This window comes from Malaya genurostris, chromosome 2, assembly GCF_030247185.1.
Source record: "Malaya genurostris strain Urasoe2022 chromosome 2, Malgen_1.1, whole genome shotgun sequence".
Lineage (NCBI taxonomy): Eukaryota > Metazoa > Arthropoda > Insecta > Diptera > Culicidae > Malaya > Malaya genurostris.
Window position 1 is genome coordinate 60,919,423 of NC_080571.1, and position 27,894 is coordinate 60,947,316.

The 27,894-nt window shown below is 37.9% G+C and overlaps 1 protein-coding gene across 6 annotated transcripts in view; it reads left to right on the forward strand.

Annotated features, from left to right (window-relative positions):
* Positions 1-27,894, forward strand: part of LOC131432706 (uncharacterized) — a 158,239-nt gene that overhangs the window by 115,263 nt on the left and 15,082 nt on the right. For 5 of the 6 annotated variants that reach the window (XM_058599153.1, XM_058599154.1, XM_058599151.1 and 2 more), the window contains one exon: positions 27,305-27,833. In XM_058599153.1, the coding sequence (XP_058455136.1) occupies positions 27,325-27,833 (509 nt within the window). In that variant the 5' untranslated portion in view covers positions 27,305-27,324. Of the gene's footprint in view, positions 1-26,733; positions 27,144-27,304; positions 27,834-27,894 lie in introns of those variants that run through there. The other variant, XM_058599155.1, reaches the window with a different exon arrangement.

Here is a 27,894-nt window from a genome sequence, read left to right on the forward strand (position 1 = left end):
ATAAGATAAAGAAGAAGAAAGTTAGAAACTAGTTAAGCCGTCTGTTCTGATTTAATCAAAAGGTTATTTGTATTTTCAATTTCAAAGCAGTTCTTTGATTTAAAGATTATTCTACGTAATTAACTGTAGACGATTACAGTTCAAGGTTGTTTATTTTATTTGATGAATTGATTAATAATAGTAACTGAATTTATGTATTTCTATTAAATAACCTAAAATCACAGACAGTTATCACAGCTAATTGGAAAAGCCTAAAGAAAATGTATACTTAAATCTAAATAGTACGGATACGTAAGTACGTTTATTAAATGAAAAGGATGTTTGCTAACGGAATAATTCTATGAGCAGCATATAGATATTCATTGTATAAACACATGGTTCTCTTTGGATTTATTCGATGGTTAGGAAACTAATTTGTAAGTTGATTTCATTTCATTAATAATTAGATACAATAAAAGTATATTTGCAGTCGAGTTGCGGAAAACCGAACTACGGAAAAGTTTACAACACCTGCATTTTTGGCTATCAACGAATCATAGCTTTCGGCACAGACTATTAGTTTTGTCAAGCCACGATTATTTATTCTGTTCATTTTGGAGAGCAGGAAAAAACCCGATGGAGATGAAATTTGACAATCTCTTTCCCCAGCAGGCATAAAACCTCCTAATCTTTTTTATCGACAGATTACAAACCCTTTGTCATCTTGACGAGTTTTTTTCCTGTTAGGGAATGACCTTAGTCCTCATTTCACCTCAATGTCCTGCATAGTAGGCTTAGCATCATCCACTTTCTAGCAACATCTCTAACCATCATGTTGGGCTTCTTTTTGTATACTTTCACCAATTGTTTCTCGATTACCCCCATTCCGACCACTTGGTTCGATTCCTTTGAACCGTTTTGGTTTGTTTAAACTTGCTGGAACCGTTCATTGCGTCCCAAACGTGAATGATCAGGATTTCCTAACCACTTGTCCAAAATGAAATACTATGGCTTCTGTTGTCGAGACGTCATTTCTAAAGAATTTAAGTTGAACTGCCGGATGGAAAAACAGTTCAAGATGAACTATTATGCACTGACGAGTCGAAGACGAATCTTATATAAATACAAAAAAAAATGCAAAGGTGAAAGGATTTACTGACAGCTCAACCATACACTGAAAGAAGTCCTTAAGTCCTTTCAGTCCACTGATGGATCAAAGTTGCAAAAAATATTTTTGTACACGCTTTATATGATTTTTTTTATGAAACGAAGCTCAGTCATACATGGTCGTGATTTCATCGAGAGCATCTTATAAATATAAAAAATGAAGGAATCAAACAAAATTTCTGGAGCAGCCCCAGAAATTGATACTTTGCACTTTACATCTTGACTACCTTTTGTTTTTGATTAAAGGAGAGATCAGTTTCACTGACTTTTAAAAAAGTCTGAAACTGCTGTTGATGGACTAAAAATCAATGTACTCTGAACAAAATCGAGCAACGTAAACAACTTTTACGATAATTCAATTTAATGTTTAGTATTTTGTTTACACTGCTGCATTATTTTAATTTCACTTAACCGGCTGAGCTATGACCATTTGAAGTTGGCCACAAATGTACCCCACGAGAGCGTTTGCGTTAGTGTTTTGTGGAAGCGAAAAATACGGGAATTTGATTGTAACTTTTTATGTGAGCAAAATATCTGAATGTAGTTAGCGAGGAAAATTTAAAGGATATTACGAGCGTACGTACTTCACTAACCCCAATCATCCCATTGTTCTGTACCAGACAAATGGTAGATATTCAGAAATACGACGAACTACAAAACTTGAGACGAAAAGTTGAAAGTGAATTTGTTTTAAAATAAAATAAAAACAATCCCTGAAGGATTTAAAACCATTTTTCAAATGAAAAAGTGTGACAGAAATTTAAATAAACATTTTAAAATATTTCACAGTTTGGTTCAGGTTCGTTGAAAGATATGATTCATGTTTATCGTTATGAGATGAAGGGATGGGATGGAAATAGAAGCCTTATAGACATGTCTTGAATGTCTTCAAAGCAATCGTCTCCTGAGCACACACTCGAATTTTTCACAAGCGGACAGGGTCAACACAAGGGTGCCTGTCGATTAACCTTCTTTTTTTATTCAGAAACTTAAATTTAGAAAAATGTCTAAACATATTTTGACTGTAACTTCTTTACTTTTTAGTTTACACTAATCAAATTAGCTAAAAAATATGGGTTTATTTGAAAAAAAAAATGTGACATTATTTTGTGTTTTATTTTTTTGTTGTTGATTTTTTTATTCCTGTAAAAGGGTAAGACTTTTTTAAGAGTATATTCTTTTACAATGCTTGATCAATTCCCTAGGACTTCATATTGGACACCAATTTTTATGAAAAAAATAAATATAATAGATTCTTCGCTATTTCTCAAAGTCACTGTTGAGTCGGATTGGTCTTTCCATTCGTGTCCATAAATAGTTTGTCATTTTGATCAAGTGTGTGAAGTTTGCTTTTAATCAGAGTATATTAAGGCTGATGGTCTACTACTCATTTCTGGAATTACTCATAAGACATACTTTTTAAAGCCTATGTCTGAAAGCCAAAATATTGGACGCCGAAGGTTATGTGAGTTTGGAGTATCATTACCTAAAAATTGTGATGATCGAGACGAACAACGGAACTAATTTTTACAACAATTAGCAAGTTTGTTTACGAGTTTTTTTGTTTGATAGCTTGATAAAAGAAACCTAACAATGCTTGCAGTATAATTCAAAAGATGGAAGGTCCAAGAAAATTTCCTAGTCTGACAGTACCTTACATTCCATTCAAACGACGACAAAACCAAACCATAAAATAAAATACTTTAGCGTGTTTATTAAAAACGACATCTAAACTTGCATTGCTTAGCGTCCAGGTGGAGACAGGCCGGCGGGAACAAACTTCCGAGAATGGCAGTCATAAAAAAGTACTGTTTTGAGTGAAAGGTATAAATGATTTATCCGTTCTTCATCCGGTTCGTTCTTTCACGAGAATGACATCACCACGTCATGGTTGAATGTCTTCAAAGCAATCGTCTCCTGAGCACACACTCGACCTTTCTCAAGCGGACAGGGTCAACACAAGGGTGCCTGTCGATTTGTGAACGGTGTTGGACAAAACAAGTATCGGAATATCGTAAAACAACGGTCCACAGGAAGGAAGCGGTTAACTTCATCGGGTCAAACAGGCAGGTAGTCGTACCGTTGTACCTTCGTGCTTGGCTAGCAGAATTCTTAAAGAATGAATTCATTCAGCAATGACCTTTTCCTCGATCGTCTTCCAAGTCTCCCCTGCCGATGCAGTGGCCCCGCACTTGCTGAGGGAACCTGCTGTTGCTGTTGTTTGTGTTGTTGTTGTTGTTTGAGTACCTGCGATGTGGGTATGAGCGTATGTTGATCGGTGCCAGGTGCCATACAAACAGTCTACCGCTTAATTATTCACTTTGTTCCCATAAATTGTGCTTGAATGATGGGAACTTTTTGATAAAATAATAGAACCGGCTGAAGATGGCCGCTCGAAGCAAACGGGTATGCCATTAGAATGTGTGAATGTGGAGTGCTGCATTCACGAGAAGGCGCAGATTCTTGCTTTTTGTTGTTTGGCTTCCGAGGAGTTTTGCGGCTACGCTGTTCATTCTTTACCTAGGAAGTTATGTTTATCGAAGAGCATAACTTACTAAGCCGTGCTTCAATGGAGATGATTCATGTTTCTCGACCAGCGATAACAGTTTTTTGGTTTGCTTCTTACAAGATAAAGTTATTGTTGTAGGTAGCGAAGGTTCGTGTAGCGTAGGTTGCACTCTCAAACAGCAGGTCAACTTTCAAACATGATCACTACAAGAAAACCCGCTTGCTGAACATCACATTCTACTTCCTATTGCACCCCATGCTTTTAACTTGTTCTAGCCCCTTCGGAGTGTAAGTTTGGAGTCATGTAATAGTGATATCTGTGTTCCGGTCTAAGACCCTCTTTCAAGGTTGACAGCAATAACGTATATACTTTTTATGTTGACTTTCTACTTTGGACAAGTCTCTTGCATGATGGTATGTTTATATATTCATAAAACAAACGATTCGGTGAAGGTCATCCCGCTTCTTGCGGCTTCGCTTCCTACTAATGCAATTTTGAAGTAACGGCTGATGACCCACAATGTTTGCTTCAACCCTATAATTGTCAATGAATCTTACAACGATCTGCCAAGTTGGCCCCAAAACTGATGCCATCTCTGAAGGCAAATTCAATTTTCTTGTTTCTGACATGTTCAAGTTCAAAGTAAGGGACAGAAAATGAGCAACAAAAATCACTAAATCGCCCGGCTAATGCGGTAGGCGTCTGTTCTACTTCGGTTGGTGCCCTCGCCCAGGGGTCATTTAGCATTTCCTCTTGCGTTGTGGTGAATCCATTTGGCTAAGGAAATCGCTTGCTTTTTCGTGTCGATGGAGAGTGACAGATAATCGAGGAAAGGCTAGGAATGAGCAACAATTTTGAATATTCTACTAATGCTTCCCGAAGACAGTTCTGCCGCATAGATTGCGGTCATCATTAGGGAAGGGAGTCAAACGTTGGTTTCGTCTGTCACGCTTGAGGGATTCCTTTTTGTTTTTGAAATTAGGAATAAATAAAACTGACAGGGGCTTTTTTGCTTTTCCGTGTATGTTTTCTTGTTCTGTCGTTACGAAAGATTGTACCAGAGAAAAAAAAGACATTTATTTCAAACATATTTCATTCCAAATATTTGGAACTATAACTTCTTTTGAGTATTTCTCAATCAATGTAAGGGTTTCATTTGAATGTACTGAAATTCCATTATTTACTGAAATACTGTTTTTAAGTTAAATGATCATTTTATACCTGGACTTTTTTTATTGAAGAAGAGTGAATTGTAATAACTTATCTAATTAATAATTAGATAAGTTTAGGTTTGAAACTTGTGGATCCCACGATCATATTTGCAGTTCTTCAATGAGTTCAGAAGAGGAAAACCACAAATTCTAATTATGTTGCTTACATTTTAAATAACAGATCTAAATAACACTTTTAAGATCACATGTGCTTCAATCCTTCAACAGAAGTGGTACATTTGAAGAGTTTAGAAAGCACAGAAATAAAGCCTAGGTTTCGATTCAGAAAGATTTGTATCTATCTATACTAATTATACTTGATTTTACTGTACTAATTATACGTTAATTTTGATCGACCATATATTAGCTAGTTACGATTACTTTGACTGACCATATCTCAGTCATTAGTTGTCCGATTTTGAAGTTTGTATGATTATTCGAAAGATAATTTTTTCACAAAATAAATGAACTTTGGCCGTTTTTCAATATTTTTGAAAGTGTTAGAGCCTACGTGCTTCATAGAATAATAAATTGTTTTCTCCGATTTTATAGACAACAAACTTTAAACGCGTTTTTATCAAAAACAGGTTTTGAATGTACGTGTCCATCGTCATTCATAAACTACTGTCCCAATTTTTTTCAAATTTTGCATACACTTTCTACATATAAAATACCACACCTCAACGTTTTCCTTTTCGTTGTTTGTTGCTTTGGAGAGGTTTCACAGCTACGAAATGGCGGATTTTTCCGTGAAAAATCTAAGCTTTGACTTATACAACCACTAAAAATAAAAAACATCTATTCTATCTATGCTTCTTTGATTTGTTAACTTCTTCCACGAAAAAAGTACAAAATGTTGTTCGAATGATGCGTTGTATTATGCAAAACGTTTGAGTTTATTTTGTAAAATGATGAGAAAATATTTTTGAAAAAACTCTTTATTGAACAAAGGGATAAAATTCAGCAAATTAAAAGAAATCTTTTTTAGTGGACGTTTGGGTAAATCGATGCCTTTCATGCAGCCTAACTGGGTTCGATACCCAACCCCACATGTAGGGTCATGCGAATGCAAAAATAAGGAAAAGAATTTGGTCTGCATTGTCCCGATTGTCCAGTAACTTTCGATGTGTCGAAGCTGAGGGCAATTTATTGGATTGATATTTTTCTCAACGAAATTTATACCCTTTTCCGCAAGCCAATTGAGAGTGGTTTTGGCATAGTGAGCCGACGCTAAATCCGCCCAAATCCGTGGAGATGTACTCTGCTTCTTATTTAAAGGCAGCAATCTCTTCTGGAGACACTCAGAACGACAGATTTCTGCATTTATAGTTCCGGTTGTGTAAAAAATGGTTGACTTCAAACCACAGGAACATATTGCTTGCCATACCAGTACCTTTCGATCAAATTTCTCTACTTGAATCGACCTGTCCGCATCGCTCACATCCTCCCAAACGATGACAGTAAAGTATTCTGGACCTGGAAGGGTTTTTGAGTCCGCCTTTACATGAGTCTCATCGTCCATCAAAACGCATGCATCCGGACACTGCAAAAGACACGAATACAATTTCCAGGCACTTGTTGCTGCTCGCTTCTTCTGTTCTATACTTTGTTTCGAGATTTTCAGCTTCTTGTAGGTATTCAGGTGATTTCGCCTCTTGATACGCTGGATCATTCCGATACTCGTCCCTGCTTTTTTGGCCAAATCACGTATTGACATTGATTTGTTCTTCATGATTAGAGATACCACTTTCTGGTCCAGTTTCGGGTTGGAAGAACCGGCTTTTCTGCCTCTTCCTGGTAGCTCATCCAATGAATAGTGTTCCCAAAACTTATTAATGATGGTTTTAACACTGGCATGATGAATTCCAAACCACTTCTCCAATTTACGCATAGTAGTACCCTTCTCACTTAGCCATGTGTCCAGAACCTTAATTTTTACTTCCTTTTTAATACGCGACATTTTGAAAACGCAGAGTTTCAATCGCACAAACAAGTAAACAAACGAAAGCTGACAGCCAAACGCACAGCATGCTGTGATCTGCGCATAAAAAACCATCACAAATACATGCGTACAACACAAACGTATGTGGATAGCGTATTTTCGAGTTGGTTGTAGCTTCGATCTTTTGGAGATCAAAAATGTTTGGATTTTATTTTGAATTCAATGGTACCGAATTCAATCGATTAGAATACAAAATTTGATAGATGTTTGTTTTTCATTTTTCGTTAAGCCCGGAACACTTAAAAAATTCTATAATTTCCTCGATGTTTTCTGAAATTTTATTGCAATATGAGATTATTTTATCAGTTGCTAACTTTAATCGATCGATGAACAAAATGCATAGATATTAGCTTTGAATTTCACATATATGTCTCAAGCTTATACAATTTAAATATCCCGTAGTAAAAAACTTCTATGATTTTGGAATTTCAGCAAAAATATATAAGTTTTTGACATTTTCAGTAAATACTAAATTAATTCACTTAACAAAGTTTCGCTGGTACAAAATTTTGTTGATTGGTGGGGTATTTTAAAATGTGTGGCGCTGCAGTGACGATTGTAATCTCGAATACAATATAATATATAGGCAGCAAAAGAGACAAAAAAAAATCTCATATCAGCGTTTATCGATTAAGCAGAAACTTATGTGGAATTTCCGGTTGGATGTGTGTGAGATAGGAATTTAATTAAATACTGCGGCGGCCAAGTAATGCGAAGTATGCTTGGTTCTTCTAGTCAATTGTTCTGTCTCTTTATGTGTTTTCATATGTAGGGTACTTTAATTGGCAAAACAATTTCCCCAGTTATGAGCTAGCTACGGGTTCGAGTCCTGTCTATTCGGCAACATTCGCGGCTTTAAATGGCTAGTTCAAAGAAACTTAATCGTTTTCACATCGTCCTGTACAGAAAAACGTCCGGGAAAGTGAATCATCATTCTGTTACTCTGGAACCCAAAATCATATCCGGATGAAATTTAATGGTATTCTATAAGATTGTAAGACCTTACATTCGAATCTAGATTTGTGAAAATCGATTTTTGTAACACACACACACATACACATTCACGCACACACACGGCTTTGGTTTTCACATTGCGTATCCTTTATATATGAGAAACATTTAGTTTGTTCCCGCAATATTGGTTTTATAAACTTGTTATTAGTACCAACATTTGATTTGACGTGAATTTAATTAATGCCTTTTAAAAATGAAATCGGTCCTAAAAGTACTTAAAAACGTTTGCAAAACTATAAATTTTTGATGAGAAATGGCTATTTGAAATAGTTAATAAATTTACTGAAAGTGACATTTCTCATCATATAATTCACTGAATTGAGGATTTTTTAAATTTGAGACGCCAGAGAGGTGTTTTATTTTAAATTTCGTTTCGTGGAAAAGTTTTTAGTATTATTTTTCTTTATCTTTCATTAGTGCAGAGCAGTTCAAATTTTATTATTGACAACATTGCATTCAACTCACTTTCCATGTTTTGGATTTCTACAACGTAGTTTAATACAGTTAACGGTAAACGAGTTATAACAATTTGGAGGAAATTCACGCGAAAAAAAAACGCTTTTTATGAAAAAAACCTTCTTGAGTCAAAATGACTGTCATTCGTCCGTACAAAACAAATGGTTTGCCGTATGTGTGCACAGTTTCATGGAAATCTGAGCAAGATCATGCCCATATAAGTCGAGTTAGTCTAACTTTCCCGTTCTAAGACAATGCCCCTTCACCTATGAATTTCACTTCTTTTCGCTTCTCATTCTTTCAATATTCGCCAAACATAACCAATTAAATCATCGATATAGTAGGAAACCAAAAAAAAAAATTTGCATTTTTTTTAAAATATCTTCTGGTCCGTACAAAACAAATGGTTTGCCGTAAGTGTGTTCAGTTTCATGCAAATCTGAGCGAGATTATGCCCATATAAGACGAGTTAGTCTAACTTTTCCGTTCTAAGACAATGACGGATTCGATCTAAAATGTCTCTTCATCTATTAATTTCACTTCTTTCGCTTCTCATTCTCATTTAAATATTTCCAAACATAACCATCCATTAAATGGGAAACATGCGGCAACAAAAACCATTCAACAATGTCCTAAATGAGCTGTTCAGTATGACTTTAAAACATTTTCGAAAATATTCGTTTTTAACCGTCCTTGCAAAGCAGTTCATACTGATCTGCTAGTGCTCCATAGCGGTTCTACAAGAATCGCTAGCCAGATGCCAAAGTGCAACTCTAATCAGAATCTCTTTTCTCTTTCAGTAGGATCTCTAAACATAGTTGAAAATTTAAATTGGACCTGATAACTAACTGAATTGCAACAGATGATCGTTTCCTTGGTTTCTTTCTGAAACTAGATGCAACCCAGAACTTTACTTGGAGTAAAAGGAAATTTACAACCACTACTTTTTACTAACTATAAGTTAACCAAAGTTAGCAGTTCTCCATTTGCTAATTTCCTGGGAAAGTAATAATATTGGAATTTATTACAACCGTCTCCTGATCCTGCGAATGTTTGTTCGGCAAAGTCGCACTCCGGACTCGAACACGTAGGCAGGTCACATTTCCAGAGCCCGTTCAAGGTGATGTAAACAAATATTAATTTTTTTTCCATTCCACTCCAACATCACTCATGAGTGTCATAAAGCACGTCGGACGTCGGAATGCAGCCGCCAGTAGAAGCATGATTCACGGCAACGCCAATTATGACGAGTGCTCTTTCTCTGTTCGACCCTGGGAAGCCGATGCAAGATGCTGCCGGTCCACTGTTGTTAGTCCACTGTCGCTCGGGACGCGGGTTTGAAAGTTCACTTCGATACCCGCCCAGACACGATCGATGCGGCTGTCGGGTTTGGTTGAGCCTCGTTTTGCTCTTGCTTAGCTGAGGTTCGTTTTGCATGCAAATGGGATTGGATAGGGTTTTTGTTCGTCTTGCTTCCATCGCTGTCCAGTGTGAATTTTGTAGGAAATTCTAAGGCAATGATTTTTTTGTTGTTAAAATAATTAAATTTGCAATGTACCGTTTAATTTTCGGAACTTTCGGATCTTCAGTCTTCTGGCGAAAAAAAATCAGCTTCAATCACTGCGAGCATCGTACGGATCGCATTCCTTTTCTCTTGCCGAACCAAGTCTCCCTGCAGCGCCAACGGATTGCCTTTCAGTCAGTCAGAAATGGAGTCGATGGCTGTTGGATACTCCGGCGGTTGTCTCGACAGCACGACACGAACACGATGATTATGTCTTGGAGAGCGAGACCCTACAGAGGAAGGCCAACTGGCCGCTGGCGACTGCTGGAGGACGGTCATGGATGAGTTTCGACTTTTTCAGCGATAGTGAATCGACCGTGTATGTGTGTGTGCGTGTGTGGATTCCCTGCCTTCTCGACCGGATGGGCAAAATTTCGCAGGTCGTTCACATGTTGCTGGAACTATGGGACGTAGTTGGATTTCAAATCACCTCAGGGGATGTCGCGTTCGTTGATGTACCGGACACTTAAAGCGAATTTTAGCGAAATTAAAACTAGTACTTCCTCCAATAAATCGAGTGATGTTTCTTAACCGTAATGTCCTATTATTCGTAGCAGAAACATTCCATTGTAAAACAAGACACCCCTGTTATTACTAACATCGAAATCAACACCTCAAATACTACCGAAAGCAACGACAATGGCGACAAAAAATGAACAAAGATGCGATTTGTGACCCGTCTGACCTTTGACCTATACGTTATAGATCATTGAGAACTCTTCGTTTTCAAAGCTAAAAATAGCCAGGAAGTTCAGTACTTTTATCTTTTTCCGTATATAAAAGTAATACTAATACTGTGAAATCAAAAAATTTGACTCAGTTCGTAGAGATCGGAAAATGTTTGTGTGTCATTTCCTCGAAGATGACTAAACCGAAGTTATTCAAACTAAGATGCAAATGAAAAATCTTCAATTTTTTTAACTTCCTCTATAACATAGAATGGTAATAGAACTGCAGGAAAACCCCGACTTTTGATCGGAGCGCCGGAGATCCCTAGTGTTATTTACTGACTCAGCTTGACGAGATCGGAAAATGCCTGTGTGTGAATGAGTGTGCACATTTTTAAAGATATTTATCTGCGCATAATTTTCTCGGAGACAAACTTTGAAAACTACTATTGAGTTGTGAATCAAGTTCAAAGATCAAGTGGCTGTTGCTTTCGGTTCTGGAGGTATATTGATATAAGAGACGTAACCGACAAAACGCATTTTTTTTTCTCCATACAATTTTCTCGGAGATGTTTAAACCCATTTCTAGAAACTTAAGCTCGTTAGAAAGTTACCATTCCGGAGATATACTGGTATTAATGACGTAACCGACAAAACGCATTTTTTCTCGGAGATGACTGAGCCGATTTCTTCAAGATTCAGTTCAGTTGAATGTTACTATCGAGCTGTGTTTCTGGTTTTAAGATGAAGTTTCTGTCACTTCTGGTTCCGGACATATGTTGGTATAAGTGACACTTCCGAGAAAACGTATTTATTTTTCTCCGCACATTTTTCTAAACCAATTTTAACAAGCTTAGACTCTTTTGAAAGCTACTATTAAGTTGCAAACTAAGTTAGAAGACCAAATGGCTGTCGCTTTCGGTTCCGGAGATATAATGGTATAAGTGATGTAACCGACAAATAGCGTTTTTGAATCCGCTCAATTTTTAAAGAAAGTTATCAATGATCAAGTTCAAATGCTATTATTGCTGATACTTTTGGTTTGGAAAAATTTGGTCGAATGTGCAACGTAAACGTTGTGTCACGCTCTTCTGAACTAACCGAAACAATCTGAATGAATTCTTGTTAAGAATCACCATCGAGTTCGTGGTAGAAATTATCCTAACGAAAAAAAAAGTTTTATTGAGTCTTTTTGAATGACAAGTGAAAGGCGGTCATTTTGACTAGAAGTTAGAGTTAGAGTCAAATGTTATGAATCACATTTTGATAGACGCATTCAGATTTGTTTTAAGTTAAGTTTGAGTAACTAAGTTCTAATCAATCGAATTATAGTTACTCGAATCTCTTCAAATCTATTCAGTAAATTCTGGTTTAGGATAATTTTTCTTTGCTCGCAACACATTGTAACGAACTCAACGAATTCATTCAAATTAAAGTGACCAAAATGCGAGACCACGCCCGAGCCCGTAAATTTTCATCACGACAACGATCGGTCACCAGAGATGGCATTTCACCAGAGTGATACACGCTGGAGCAGGATTTTTGTCCACACCGAGGATGCAAAAAACGAAGCACCGCACAAAGAGGAAAGCGCACTTCTTCTCAGTGTCGAATAGACAGCATTTGAGTGTGTGCTTGTGGTTAAAGCAGCTGGCGCGAGTGAAACACATTCTCTTCGCATGAATCGCTCACACGCGCTCTCGTCTAAATACACCCAAGTGACCGCTGGCGCGTGATGGTGAGCGAACACTTCTGTGAACTTCAATTAATAGAGAGTAGATCTGGCCTTGCTATGAAAAATTTGCAAGGAAACCGAAAATTTTACGATAAATTGTTTTATTTTACTGATTTTGCGTGTCCACGCTTTTTCTACGCAAACCATACAGCAGAGTGCTCACCGGCGTGTACACCTCTGTGAAAGTATCTGCATCCACCTCAGAGAATTTATTAGCTAATGCTCTAGCACTTTGGTGCGATTCAGTGGAAGAGGTGGTAAAAGGAAATAAACAAACGCACTCATGATGCGTGCACACTTTATACAACAGTGGTGTATAAATGTGAAAGAGAAGAGCTCTCGTTGAAGTTGTCAGTGCGAGGGGAGAAATTTTGCTTGCTCTTCATCACACAGAGGAGATAGACATCTCTGTCGGTCACATTCTGCGGAGTCGATAGATTACTATTTGGACAGTAATATATGGAAATTAAACATTATAGCCTAGATTTGGTGCCATCCAACAACCATCTGAGTTCAAAACGACGAGATTATTTTATGCGGAATTCATAAATTGCTACAATATGAGTGAAAGTGGGAAAGTTTCTGATGGAATACATAAAATATAAATTTTATTATCAGTTTCCTACAATCAATTTTCAAATGTTAGATTGCGGCCTTTGAATCTCAATTCTGTGCCTGTTATTTTGCTTTATCGGACGTTTCATTGTTTTTAGGATAAGTTTAATAGACAATTCACAATCTTCAGGAAAACAACCATTATTCAAACACACAAAAGCAGTTCACTTCGCTATCACTTTGTGGAAATCTAGTAGTCTTCACAAAAAATTTATCCGTTTCTCAACAATCTGCTAAAAAAACTGATATATCGTTTATAAACTTTTTATAGACTGTCCCAGAAAGCATGGACGCAACCAAAAACCACTGCCATTTCGCAATGGTTCAGAATCTGTCAATTTTTATGGCTGCGTCCTATTGTTTACACTCCTCTCTAACCACTTGTGCAGTTGTTTATTCGTTTTCATTAGTTTGTTTCGAAATGCGTGGACTTTCAGCAGAACAACGTCGAAAAATTGTGTACAAATGGTGCACAGAACGCGGACTGTTACTGAGAAAGATAGCAAAAATGGAAGGAGTAGGTGAAAAAGCCGTGCGAAATGCAATCAGGAAGTTCGGTGAGGATAACACCTTTGAGGATAAACCGAAAACGGGTCGAAAAAAAGGTCCTGCTAACCCTCAGTTGGATAAACGTAACCTGAAGGCGTTCGAGCAAAAGAAGAAGGTTTCAGTTCGGTATGTGACCAAAAAAGTGGGTACTTCGAAGTCAAATATTCTTCGTGCTAAAGAACGTGTGCATCTTCGAACCTATAAGAAGCAGAAACAACCAAAACGTAGTCTGAAACAAGAAGCATCGATCAGGCCGAGGACTCGAAAGCTGTACAATACGATTCTTGCTGGAAATTTGAACTGCATAATCATGGACAACGAAACCTACGTGAAACTCGATTACAAATCCTTGCCTGGACCACAATATTATACGGTGCGAGAAGGGCAAGTGTTAAACCAGTCCGAGACATCGATTGAAGTCGAAAAATTTGGTAAGAAAGCAATTTGTAGCTGCGGTAAGATTTCGAAACCCTTCATCACCACTGCTTCAATGAACAGCGAAAGGAATGTTTACAAAAACGACTTCTACCCATGATTCGAAGCCTCGAAGATCCTGTTGTCGTCTGGCCAGATCTTGCTTCTTGCCACTATTCGAAATCAACGGTAGAATGGTATACTACCAAAAATGTCACTTTCGTGCAAAAAGACATGAATCCACCAAATTGCCCACAACTTCCACCAATTGAGGAATTTTGGGGATTAACGAGGGCACATTTTAGGAAACATGTCTCGGCAGCCGAAACCATTCAACAGTTCGAAAAAGATTGGAAAAAGTATCAAAACTTGTCGCCAAGAAGTCTGTACGGAATTTAATGAGGAACGTTCGCAAGAAGGTGCGCCAGCTAGCTTTTGAAATTTTCAATATTGACTGTTTTATTTTTAATATTGTAAATTTCACCTTAAGGATAGGGAACACTTTACGGAAGGAGGACGACTCAATACACCGTCTCTTGACGATTGGATGGATATAAGGTCTGATTATCACATAGTAAACATTATAACCTTTGAATTATATTTGTTATCAGATTTAAAAGTTTACTTAGTCGAGATGACAGCTTTGGTTTTGGTGTTGTATAACTCTGTTATAGTCAATTTACAGTTTGTGTTTTTCCATACAAAAGGTGTGGGATTTGTAAGTTGAATTCTGGACATCCAAACTTGATTTTTTTAGTTGGTTAGTTACGAGGTAGTTTAGAACACATAGTATTATTGGAAACATTGAAAAAATAGCCGTTCATAGGAATGAGTTCCGTGTACGCGATGCGATTCTAGGCTACCTGTCTGAGTACTAATCCAATTCTGCGGCAGCTAAAATTATCAATTGAGTTTTGCGAGTAGAATTTGACACGACATAGTGATAGTGCAGATGTTTGGAAGGGCGTTTGCGTGGGGTCAAGGGGAACTTACGTGAACCTCAACAGGATCACGTGACGTTTATAAGTCAAGTCAAGCTACAATGCCATTCTTTCAAATTCAAAACCTCATTTTAGCACAGCTCATATGAAAAAAATTCGCTCGTGCAGGTCGGAGAAGCACAAGGATCGCGATTGTTCGAAAACAAACTACAAAGTTTTGAACGTGGGACCGATTGAAGCATGTCTGGTTGGGAAACAGCACTCTTTGAAACAATCGGTAAAAGTGAACGTTTGGTTATGATTCTCAGTGTGGGGATTTGATTGCTTGGATCTTTTCATGTAGGGTTTTAAGGTAGGGAAAATTCTAGTAATCTATAATTGAAGGCTCATAAGGTCGACCAATAATATGTTTGTGCCTGATAACAGAAATTGAACCCTTAATCAAAACAATGATCCAAAGTGATGTGATGTGAAGTGAAGCCACCATCAGTTCAAGGACTTGCCAGTGGATGCGGGTAGACTTACAGTAGCCCCGATATGACTCATCCATTCACCTTCTTACTATAGCTGTTACCGAAAAGCGAACAAAAAGGGTTGGGCGGATACGTAAGTAGAGTCACTTACTCGTATTCCGCGGGAATAAAAGATGCTCTTCCAACCATAATATCTACTATGCTATGATACTATGATAAACACTGCACTTTATGATGGGCTTCAACCTACAAGCCATTTCGCACCCTCTCATTCTGCTACTAACGCAGAAGGCGATAGCACCCAGTCGACGCCGTTCTATTGACCAAATGTCATCATAGACGCTCGGGGAGGCATGAGATAGGGACTTGTGAGGACTTAGTTATCTCACCATTTGACGACCAATTAAAACAATGATCCAAAGTACACAGAAAATGTAATGAAAACCACACGACTTATTTGAAATAGAGAGTTATTGAATCGAAAACTTCATCAATGTAAAACCATATGCATGGAAAAAAAATCCGTTACTGTTGTCATGATTAGAAAATCACGAAACCAATCATTTCATCTTCTTATGAAACCATGAGCAATAAGTCTTCTCCTATGAATATTAATCATGGTCCGGAAATGCGTTACTTGAAGAATGTGTTTCTTTCAAAACTCGTAACTCCTTTTTTCTACCCGGATATCATTTTGAATCCTCTGTCTCAAGTGATGTGAGGGATTGCTCAATAGATTAATGGTAAGGCAAAAAGCAGACATTGAAAAGCCAGAACTACTGAGAATGTTTACTTGATCCTGAGGTATATTCATTTCATAATAGTATTGTTTTACCCAAAGGCTGACAGAGAATTGACAACATAAAGATAATAAACCGAAAATTTACATTATAAGAGACTAACCACGGTTACGCTTTTCATTTGGCAAACATAAATGTTACATTTTGAATGAATATATCTTAATGTATTCCCACAAATTTAATGTGACTATTATTGTAAAAATAACATTACAAGAGCTAGTGTAAACCGAAAAATAAATTGGACTGTGAATTTTGAACGCGCCTAAACGCGAACTTTTTGTTCAACAATTTTGATTAATTTATTTCATAGATATAACAACATAATCTTTATTGAATCACCTAAATATTTTAAATAAGACGATTTTGCAAACAATGTTTTGAAAAATCAAAAGGAAATATAAATCCGCGGCATTTGCAAGATTTCGACATAGAGTTTTTTAGGAGGTTTGATTTACATGTTTTTTCATGCAGTTCGTTTAAGTGTTTAAATTCTGAAACACAAAATCAAAACTGGAGTAATTACGCAAGTAAACACGTTATTTTAGGCGTCGTCGTTTGTCATAAACATAATATTCTAATTGTTTATGATTAGTTAAAATCGCGTACAAAATATATTCATCGCACCATTCCATTTAATTCATGTTTGAAATCTTCATGAATAACGCCTGAATTTATGTTGCAAAGATTACTACGTAGTACAAACACGCCTAAAGTTATACCCAACAACGTCTACTTTTTAATTTCAGCGAAATCAGTCCGAAAGGATCATGATCCGAGAACTATTAATCATGGTGTATTACCATAACATGAAAATGTACTCTTTTCTCCAAATGATGACTAGTTTTGCTCATTTCTAGAATCGGAATGAGGGAATTTTGACTCGTGTGGGAATTTTGACTTTTCAATGAATAAGACTGTAGACTTAAATTATCACTTAGTTTTACTTTTAAAATGCATTGAGAAATCAAAAATTGTGAAGTAACTTTTTATACAATTTCCTGCTCCTAATATGTGCATGCAAATAGATGGAAGGAGCAAAATGACATTACTAGCCTTGACTGGCCTTCCCAGCTTATCGATGCAAACGCTATCGAAAATGTCTTGGTCACCATGAAGAATAAACTTGTTGGAAAGCCTGTTACAAGCAGCTATCTCGGAGAATTTTGATACTATGGAGTTCTCTTGCTAGAAACTACTTTGATGATCTCATCGAAAATATGCATTGAAGGTGGCATGCTTTTCTCAGTAGTAGCGATAAAACACTGTTCCCAAATATCACAGAGAACAGACATTCAAGCTCATACATTTTTTTTTTAAACAGGATACATTTTTTTAAAAGGATGTAAGTGAAAACTCGTTAAAAATCATCGATGCGTACGCTTTTGCAGGCATGAGTTGCTATTGTATGCAAGGTCTTCCATTGTTTTCAAAATTCTTCCAACTTCTGATGATTTAATATGAAATGACACCGGTGACGAATGTCGAAGTCTTATGATTGTATTTGCAAGTATGCATGCACGAGGCATTTCACGTTGTTCAGTTTGAGTTATAATAGTAATACTTTGAGCATGTGATGAAATTTTCCTCCACACTAAAACGAATTCCAATCGAAATCGGGCAAATTTCTATATCGCAACAAATATCTTTACAGCCGTACACGTTCTTGCATGCTCAGTACTGTGTTCTGGAAACCTAAATCCCCATTCATCGGAAGAGTGGCAACGCGTGGCCTGTTGTGGTGTTCCTGTTTGTCCCGAACCTCGGCCCCTAGGAAACCTCGCCTGGTTACGATCAAGCAAACATATTTGCGCTCATGCGTTGTATCCACCTGGTCACAAAACAAAAAGTGGTTATGCAGCAATTCTGAAATAACAATCATTGTTCGTGCTCGTTCAGATAAAATCTGACTAAATTTCACTTGGCCCGTCATAAATCAATGGCCGTTTTTCGTGCGTTCCGTTTTTTAACCATCAGCCGAAAATATTCTCACTGTAGGACAACAGCCTGCCGGTCGTTGCAAGATGGATCTCTCGACGGTTTGTCGCTCGTAATCGGTTAGGTAATTGTAGAAATTTTATATTAATACGTGTTCCATTAAAACTGGTTTTCGGTGACGACCAGCGTCCTGCGGTTCACGATTGTTTCAGCGGCGGTAACTGGATAGCTCCTAGTCTGGATAAATTTCACGGTACAATCCACAACGATAAATGCTGTGTCCGGCTCCGTAGTACGTGGCAATTTACTTTGCAGTCGGCTTCCTGATCTATTTCTCCACTGACCGCATTCCACATTCGAATGGTCACACCACGGCTCCGAAGTCGATACCGAAAACCGAAGAAACTTAAAAGTTGAACTGACTCATTCCACTTGAGAGCAGGAGAGTAGGATATTTTTGCGTAGAGTCATTCAACTGTCTTTCGCTTAGGGCACCGAATAAGCGATTCGGGGCAATCGAAATTGCAAATCCATCGCCATACGAGCAGCAGCAAGAGAGACGGAACAAAGACCACAACAGGTTCCCTTCCTGTGCTGTTCGGCACGGGTGAAATCGCGGGTCCAAGAACCTGTCCTTCTGACAACAGAAGTCAACGAAACATGCAATGTGAGAGTGCCGCCACAATAAGTCGTTGTTATGGTGCCGCGCCCACTACCGCCACTTTCAGCCCTCCATCGCGCAACCTTCGAAGTGGGTTCGTTTTCGATCAGAAAAATACTCTTTCCCAGTAGATTGGTTTTCGAGCGACTTGTTGAGCAGAAACCACACACAGAACTCACATTTTAAAGCGATTCGTTTTTTTTATTATTGTGTTATTAACTGTGTGTTGTTGATTCCTTGCTCGACACCGACGCGACCGCACCACCGCTGGTTGATATTGAGCCAACCCGGGAAAAAGGTTTCCAGTGGTACAAGGGGCGAAAGGTTCGCACAAGAAACCAGTTTTTTGCCGTGCTTGAAACGCAGTCTGCAGCCAGCCTTTGCTGTTGCTGCTGCTGCTGCGGCTGCCGTTGCTGCACCGAAGCAAATTAACCTACCTACAATTTTGACGCGTCGGTGGTGCGGCTGCCGACTGCCGGTAGAAATGCCAAACACCAACCTCGGGACGACCGGTGGATGCGTTATTATGTGTAAGAGCGACTGCGCCCGTCGTCGAGACGAGACGACAACTAATGTAAACCACCGGTTCAGCAGTGCCTTGGTTACTGGTTCAAAGGGCGGGAGGAGCGATTAAGTTTTTCTAGCAGCTTGGAAAAGTATTGCGTTTGTTACTGTGAGTGCATTCCGTAACAAGACTAATAACTTATTTGTGCAATCACTTTAATTGGAAAACATGATTTGTAATCACAACTTATTAAAATACTATAAATTATATCAAATCTCAGAATATTTTAGATTGTTATATTCTTAGCAATTGACTTTGAATTGAACTCCAGTCAAAACAAGACCACAAAATCTTCCTGAATACTAATCACGCGGTACAATTCATAGTCGTTTGAACATTCCGTACAGATTGAACATTCCGTTTTATGCCAATGACATATCCGTTCACAAACAATACGAAAAGCAGAGGTTCCAAGCTGCGTACTCGCTGCGAAAAGGTGGCAAAATTTCTTACTCTGATTTGGATGACCCAGGGTTTGGATGAATGAAGCAGTGAAGATGAGTATACATGCTTCACGGCGTATGATATTCATGAATATACCTGTTTTATGAACCATGTCGCTTTTTAAGTAACGTGAACCTTGTTGCTTTATTGGAATGGCTGTCCATGCACGAAAATGGAAGAGAGGAAACAATATTCACCTCTACTACTGTTTCTCCTTCTCACGGTTTCTCAATATTCACGGAGCTATAAAGTGACGAAGATTATATATTCAGTTTTCGCTAACAGACTGATGACTGGCTCTTAACTGTCGAATCGCTATTCAGCAGGAACTTGATTTACAGAAGTAACAAGAGTGCAGGAGCTAGTTTCTTTATAAAACCCAGCAGACGAAGCGTTTGTTTGTTTGCAGTATTTACTGAGATCACCAGATCGCCATTGCTAATTGCTGCACTCCTGCTACTTCTGTTTATAATATTCAAGTATAACTGAGAATTATCACCCTCTATCAACTTGACACGAATTAAATAAGTGATATGCAACAGTTTTCGTGGCATAAAGTCATCAATAACATCCGTTCGCATTCGGAGAGCCAGTCATCAGTCTGTTATTGAAAACTGAATATATAATCTTCATCACTTCCATCCCCGTGAATATTGTTAGCTTACAGTTAAATATTTTGTGAGAAGAACGACGCTCAGACCAACGAGAGAGAAAATTATATTCACGGCTTCTGTGCTTCATGAAGACTCTAACACCAGCACACTGTACCATCTGTGCATATATGGAATATATTTGCTTCCACTAGCGTTTTGTTTGTGTGTGGTTCTTTTTGGCTGGAAAGGTGTTCTCTTTGTGAGCGGTGGAATTGTTCGTTCACAATGCCATGGAAACTATATATATTCATTCACCAGTGAATGAATATTCCAAACTCTGGGATGACCCTTTGCACACATATTCTGTATGGCTACCACTTGGTTTGCCCGAATGGAGTGACCAATTAGACTCAAGATTGGTTTTCAAAAAAGTGGAACGTATTTTTTCCAAACACTTCCTTCAAATCGTTTTAATACTAATTCTAAAGAAAAGTTTGAAGCTTTTTCACAATTTGAAAATTGTCAAAAAACTAAATTTAGAAATGTTTAATTCTTTATTTTTACTTTAACCTTAGGGATCGTTCATAAACCACGTAATAAAAATTTGATAAAATTCACCTTCCTCGAAGACTTTATTGGGCTCTTTAAAATCTCTTCCTCTCCCAAAAATCTACATAGACATTTCGTGTTCACAATTTTTTGTGAAAATTTAATTTTTTTTCTTCAGGTAATTCCAAAACGGTTCCTCCTGTAATCAAATAATGATAGTCTCGATATCTTGAAACCTTGTTATGATTTCTCGGTTATTCGAGAAACTTTGGGCCAAGGTCTTCATCGGGCAAACGATAGAAAAAAAAATTGTTTCCTCGTTCATCGTCTCAAATTAACAATTTTACCGGGTGGAGGAAGATTGTCGGTTCGAGTTCTACCTTTGGGATATTTTTTTGCAAATGTCCACTTTTGAAATTTTAAACACTCTCTTTCTTATTTGAGCATTTTTTGTCTTTTGTTTGATAAAACTAAGCTGATGACGGCATCACATTCTAACAAGAACATAAAACACTTTTCTAGTTGGGTTAGTTAAATTTCGAAACCAAATTTCGTTTAAAATTTTTAAAATTGTTACGTGTTTTCTATGAAAGAATACTATCCACAGATTCATCTTCATTTTTTGCTGTCTCATTCGTAAATCATCGTACTCGCAGCAAACGAAGAGAGAGGAAGCATTTACATCTCTCACTGCTACAAAAGAGAGTATCCATGTCAACGTCGTGCGTTCCCCCACGACAAGACGAAACCAAAATAACGTTTGCAAGGAGAATCATTCACACTTAAATTTACATATATTCTTTGACATAATGAAAATCTGCCAAGTTTGGCTATAAAGAGTAATTAAAATATGACAAATCAAATAATAACAACCCAGAATCTCTTTGGAAACCAGATATACTGTAGATGCCAACTTCAGCTGTTAAAAATCATTGTGTATCGTTTTCTGTCATTATCGATTCTCGAAACTTAGATTGAATTTTGACATTTTTCACTGAAAACCGAAATTACTGTAAAAAAAAACGAAAGAAAGAGCACAATATTCAACTTTTTTTGTAGACTGGACGTGGATCTCGTTCGCAAAATTTGCAATCGGAGCTGATAGTTACGTTTAGTTTTTGTCATTTGAATCATTTTTAAGTTTATAAAAATGATTTTTATTAGCTCTGATTACGAGGCTACATAGATTTTTATGAACCAAGCCCCATTTCCCACCCACCAATCAAACCTACAGGGTCCGGCACTCGAAGTGTAACCAACTTCAGACCTTCGAGCCTGGCGTCAAGGTAAATGCGACATATTATCGGGAAAGTATTCTGGAGGTTGCTTTGAAGCCGTGGGCAGACAAACATTTCGGTGGCAGACCATGGACGTTTCAGCAGGACTCGGCACCGTCTCACAAAGCTCGAGTGAACCAAGAATAACTGATAAACAACGTTCCGAACTTCATCACGTTCACAAAATGGCTCTCGAATTCACCAGATGCGAATCCAATGGATTATTCTCTTTGGGCCATTTTGGAGAGCAAAGTCCGAACTAAAAGATACACCAGTCTCGAGGCGCTGAAAAAAGTTATTGTCCGCGAGTGGGCCAAAATACACCTGCAAGTCACATTCGGGCAGCTTGCGATTCGTTTTTGACCGTCTCAAGGCCATAGTCAAGGCAAAAGGTGGTCATATCGAGCAAAAGTGAATTGATTCTGAATTTTGTATTATTTTTACACATTTTGTACTTTGAATTAAGTAAAAGTAATTTTCCAAACTGAATTTATGGCCTTTTTAATTGGTTACACTTCGAGTGCCGGACCCTGTAAACAACAATTTGATTCAGCGATTGGTATCTTTTCAGAAATGAGATGAAAACGCAGTAGGCGTAAGCTACGGATGCAAAATTTTGTCTCTTTTATCACAGTTCTATAGGCAACAGAAGATTTTGCAGGTTTTATGTCAAATTAAAGTGGATCCCTAACATTTGATGCCATTTATTTGTATTAAACAGATTTTTATATGCGCACCGGCCTTATTATTTGGACTTGGCGTCATCCGACAATTTCTTTATTCGACTAAAAAATGCTTCATTTCGAGCGAGTGATTAAAAAATTGGCAACGAGTTTAAAAATGGTTAACGTAAGGATTGAAACCGAGATGCTGCATATGCGAAATGGCATAAACAAAAGTTGTTTTTGCTTTGCGATTGCCCAAAGATGAACTTATTATAACAGATTCATACTCAAACCTTCAAAGACCCATTCTATCAATCTGAAGCAATTCGTTTCAAGCGAACATTGAAACGGCCAGAACAAGGACAAAGTCTGTAAAATTTTCACAAGGCTACGCTCGGCCAAATAGTGTGGCTTGAGGTAAAAAGCTGTTTCGATCCCTGCTGGATGAAAAATTCTACCTCACCGGCATTATAGTTCAGACTTGGTCCCGTCCGACTATTACTCGACTTGACTGGAATAAGCTTCGATTCGAGCGAGTGAATCCAAAATTAGAACGATTTAGTTTTAGACACGATTGCGGAGATAATGTTTTAGTTTGGTATTCATGCATTATCAAGAAGATGAAATAATGTTCCGATTTAATACTACATTCTGAGAAAAAATTAAATTTACGCTTGACGTAAATTCAAGCATGCCGTAATTGCTACAGTGATAACGCAATATTGCATCTACTAACTTGTAAAAATAAATTTTGCGTCTGTATCGATGTAAGCTTCAACTAAACTAACTGTGAATAGAACTTATCTTCCCATGCTTTGAATTGTGAATGTAAGTAAATCGCGACGCTCCCTTTATGTGCATCTATTAGACCGTAAATTTTTCTTAGTGGGTATGTAATCAGTTTTTATAATAAAACCTGAAATTCGTGACACACAATGTCAATTTACTGTGCCTGAAAGCATTGGGGTTAATCCAACTGGTTGAAAATTGGATACCGTAAGGATTGAAACTGTGAACTTTTGAATGGAGATGTTGCATGTGCGAAACGACATGAACAGAAGTCCTTTACATTGCATTACGACTACGTTTGGCCATATGGTGGGGTTTCGGAGAAAAAACATTTGGATATGGGAAGGGGAAGTATTACTTCACCAGTTTTATTGTTCTGACATGGCACCATCCGACTATTACTTGATTCGATCGAAGATACAAATGACGAGATAGTGTTTTAGTTCAATATTCAAAAACTATCAGAAAGATGACAGAAGGAATTGATAGTTTTGCATCGGCCTTATTGTGCAGAAGTGGTTTTTACTTGATTCGACCGGAATAAGCTTCAGTTTGAGCGAGTTAATCATAATCTAGTTCCACAATAAAGCCCAAAATTTGTGATCTAACATGTCATTCCACTGCACCTAGGGCGTGACACAACATGTTATTTTACTGCGTCTGAAAGTATTGGGGTTATAAATTTGGTTACTATACGAAATTTCAAGCGGCAATGTTGCACGTGCGAAATGACATTGTTTTGCATTGCGTCGTTTCCAATGCGATTACCGTAATGGTGAATTTATTATGATAAATTCATACTCAATCCATCAACTAACTCATCTCTACTAATTCATTTGATGCGAACAACGAAGAAAAAATAGCTGGAACATGAAACTAAATCTTTGACATTCCTTATGCTCGGTCGTATTATGGGACTTCAGGATTATTAGGATAATACGGGAAATTCTACTTTATAGGTCTTCTTGTTCTGACTTGGCACCATCCGACTACTATTTGATTCGATCATACGCTTCATTTCAAGTGAATGAGTAGAAAATAGGCTTGATTCCTTCTTAGGTACAAATGAATTTTTTTGCAAGTATCTTCTCAGCAACACTGTTTTTGACAGATCACGCGTGTATCGTGTCTTGTGGCATTGTCAAACTTGTTAAGTTTGGTCTATAATTTAATCATGAATCGACTTACGAACGAACAACGGTTGCAAATTATTGAATTTTACTATCAAAATTCATGCTCGGCTATTCGACGACGAAGCTCATTTCTGGTTGAATGGATACGTCAACAAGCAAAATTGCCGCATCTGAAGTGAAAATTAGCCAGAAGCATTGCAAAAGCTACCAATGCATCCCAAAAATGTCACTGTTTGGTGTGGATTATGAGCCGGTGGCATCATTGGGTCGTACTTCTTCAAAGGCGTCGTGTGATGGTAGACGATTTTTTTGCCCAAAATGGAAGAATTGAACATTTGGTTTCAACAGGATGGTACCACATCCCACACGGCACGCTAAAAAATGACCAAATTAAGAGCCGCCTACGGTGAATAGTTTATCTCACGTTTTGTGCCCGTCAATTGGCCGCCTAGATTGTGCGATTCAACGCATTTGGACTATTTCTTGTGGGGCCGTATTAAGGCTCATGTCTACAAGGATAAACCAGAAACGATTGACGGACTGGGAGCCGTTGGAGAGATTGTGCCAAAGTTGGACCTAGCGCATGGGCCATCTGAAGCGAAGCCGTGGCCAACATTTGCATAAATTCACCTTCAAATATTAAATTGTAGTGATCATTCTATCGATTCCAATAAAGATGTCATTAATTTTCTCAATTATGTTGAGTTTTAAAAATTTAAAAATCACCCTTTAATTAATAGTATTAATAAATTTTCAGGAATATGAAATAAATGTGTAGCTTAACACGGCCTCATTGTTTACATTTTGCATCATCCGATTATTTTTTGATTCGACCAAAATAAGCTTCATTTCAACTATACTGAACTAAAAATTGACTTATTCTTTTCTTAGATGAAAACGACGAAGTAGTGTTTAGACCGGTAACATTGTTATTTTCATTTGAAAACAACAGCGATTTATTCATTTTAGTTGGTTTGACGTAAAGTCGCCATAACTAAGTTCAGTTTTTGAAATGATTGAGTGGAAACATATATTGGAGAAGCCAAATGAACGAGAAACTCACAGAAAAGATTTTGTTTTTTTGGAAAAAGATACGCTCAGAGACAGAACTCGAACCTGCGTTCTTATGCATTCCGTGCATACGCGCTAGTATTTCGCCACCCTAAGCCTTGTGATAGACACAGCTCTAACACACTACTGGGTATGGTGAAGTGTACATCGAACATGACCTAAATCCTAGCCGCCTCACGCCAAATCGCAACATTTTCTAGAAATGGATTTATCATCTTTTCGGTGAGTTTCTCATTCATTTGGCTTCTTCAATATAGTATTTGAACTGTTTTTCATAATAAAGTCCAATATGCCGTGCAAATGTACTTAAGGATATAGCTGGCGTTAAAATGCTTAGAAAGTATGTTACCAATCAAGCAAGTTTGTTTGATAGATAGTGAATAAATATTAGCGTCAAGGAAATCACAAAAATATGCTTTCAATGAATTGAGCCTCGACTAATGGTTAGTGCGAATGCCGGAAGTTTAGACTTAAATCAATTTCAGTTTGATAATAACACATTAGAAGTACAATTTATCAACTGTTGTTCAAGTATAATCAATCTAATGAAGTGCTGTCTTGCGTAATAGCATGAAAATATGTCCGTTCATCTCGTAAAAATAATAAAAAATATATTTCAAGAGAATAGTACAATCATATTTAAAATTTGAAAAACATTTTTTTGTTTTGACTCAAAGCTTCGGAAGTCTAAGAATTTTAGATCCAAGTAACCCTGCTAACTGCTTCGATCCTTCCTACATTCTTTTTTTTCGCCTCTTCTGTACCTTTTCGCTGGTTGATTGTATACATATATCATACAGCCTTCGTCATGGTTGTCGTTACCTTCCTACGGCGACGGTCAGGTTCCCTAACAAACGAAGCAGGAGGCGCAGAGGAGTAGTGCAACAGAAAAAAAAAATAAAATATTTTCGCAAGTCTTTCCCATTCCTTTCTGGAGTGCACCGTGATCAGTCCGTAGTACGTGATCGCGCGCGCAAGAGCCTATATCTATCGGAGCGAGCGCGCCTACATTAGTCATTGGGACCGCTGCTGATAGAAATGGAATAAAGTGCTATTTGGTATTTTTTTTCCTAACCGGATTCGGTACGTGATCAGACGTGGTTTCGGGGAGATGGGAAACCCGTTCGGTGGAGTTTGCCCCGTCGGTATTTAGAGCAGGACAGGCAGTACATAGTGACAGTTTTATTCGCACGCGTAAAATCTTTCATGACGTCATCTCCGCGGTTACGGCGAACCACGTCCGTAGGAATGCAACGTTGAACAGTGTGTTGATTCGAAGCAGCGAGTAGCCCAACACGACAGACACCGTGAGTGAGCTTAGGAAGTGAAGCTGGTTTTACCAGATATAGTAGAAGTAATATAAGGTATCGGATATCTTTGGTGTGCTATTGTTTTTTGTACTTCCTTAGGGCAGCGGAAATGATCGCTAATAAACGATGGTTTTGGTTATGTGCAGTGTGATTCATACTTGTGCAGTGTTTTTAATGCAAGTTTTTTCGTCTCTCTCTCTATCTTTACCCCGCAGATTCAAAGTGTTTTGAAAAAATGGACGAATCTACGTCGTCCAACACCGACAATATGACCGGTGACGGTTACGCGTTCCGGAACGAAATATCGCTCTCCATCGGGGACGAAGATCACAACTCGGGTACCAACAGTACGGCTATTCCGACACCATCGCCGCGGCACATCGAAGTGCCGGTGCCAATGGATGACAGTGAGTACACATCGTTGAAGGACGGTAAACAAGACGGCAGCAAAATGAACGGACTGGATAATCCGGCTTTTGAACCGGAGAAAGAAAAACGACCGCTCAGTTCGTTCGGGCATTCCGGGGAGAAATCCATCGGTGCCAGTTCAACCAACGGAAAATCCATCAGCGAGAAACCAATGGCGGAGGCGGTCAATCTGGAGCTGCTGAACATGTCCAAACCAACTAACGGACACCAGAACGGAGCTGAAGCATTACCTGTTAAAAAAGATACGGAGGTGGACATTGGAGATCCTTATGATGAGTACTTTGTTCCCGTAAACGAACACCGGAAATACATGAGGTAATTTTGGTTTGTCGTATGGTTTAGGGTCTGTTTTATTTTGATTTGGCAGCTACGAAAT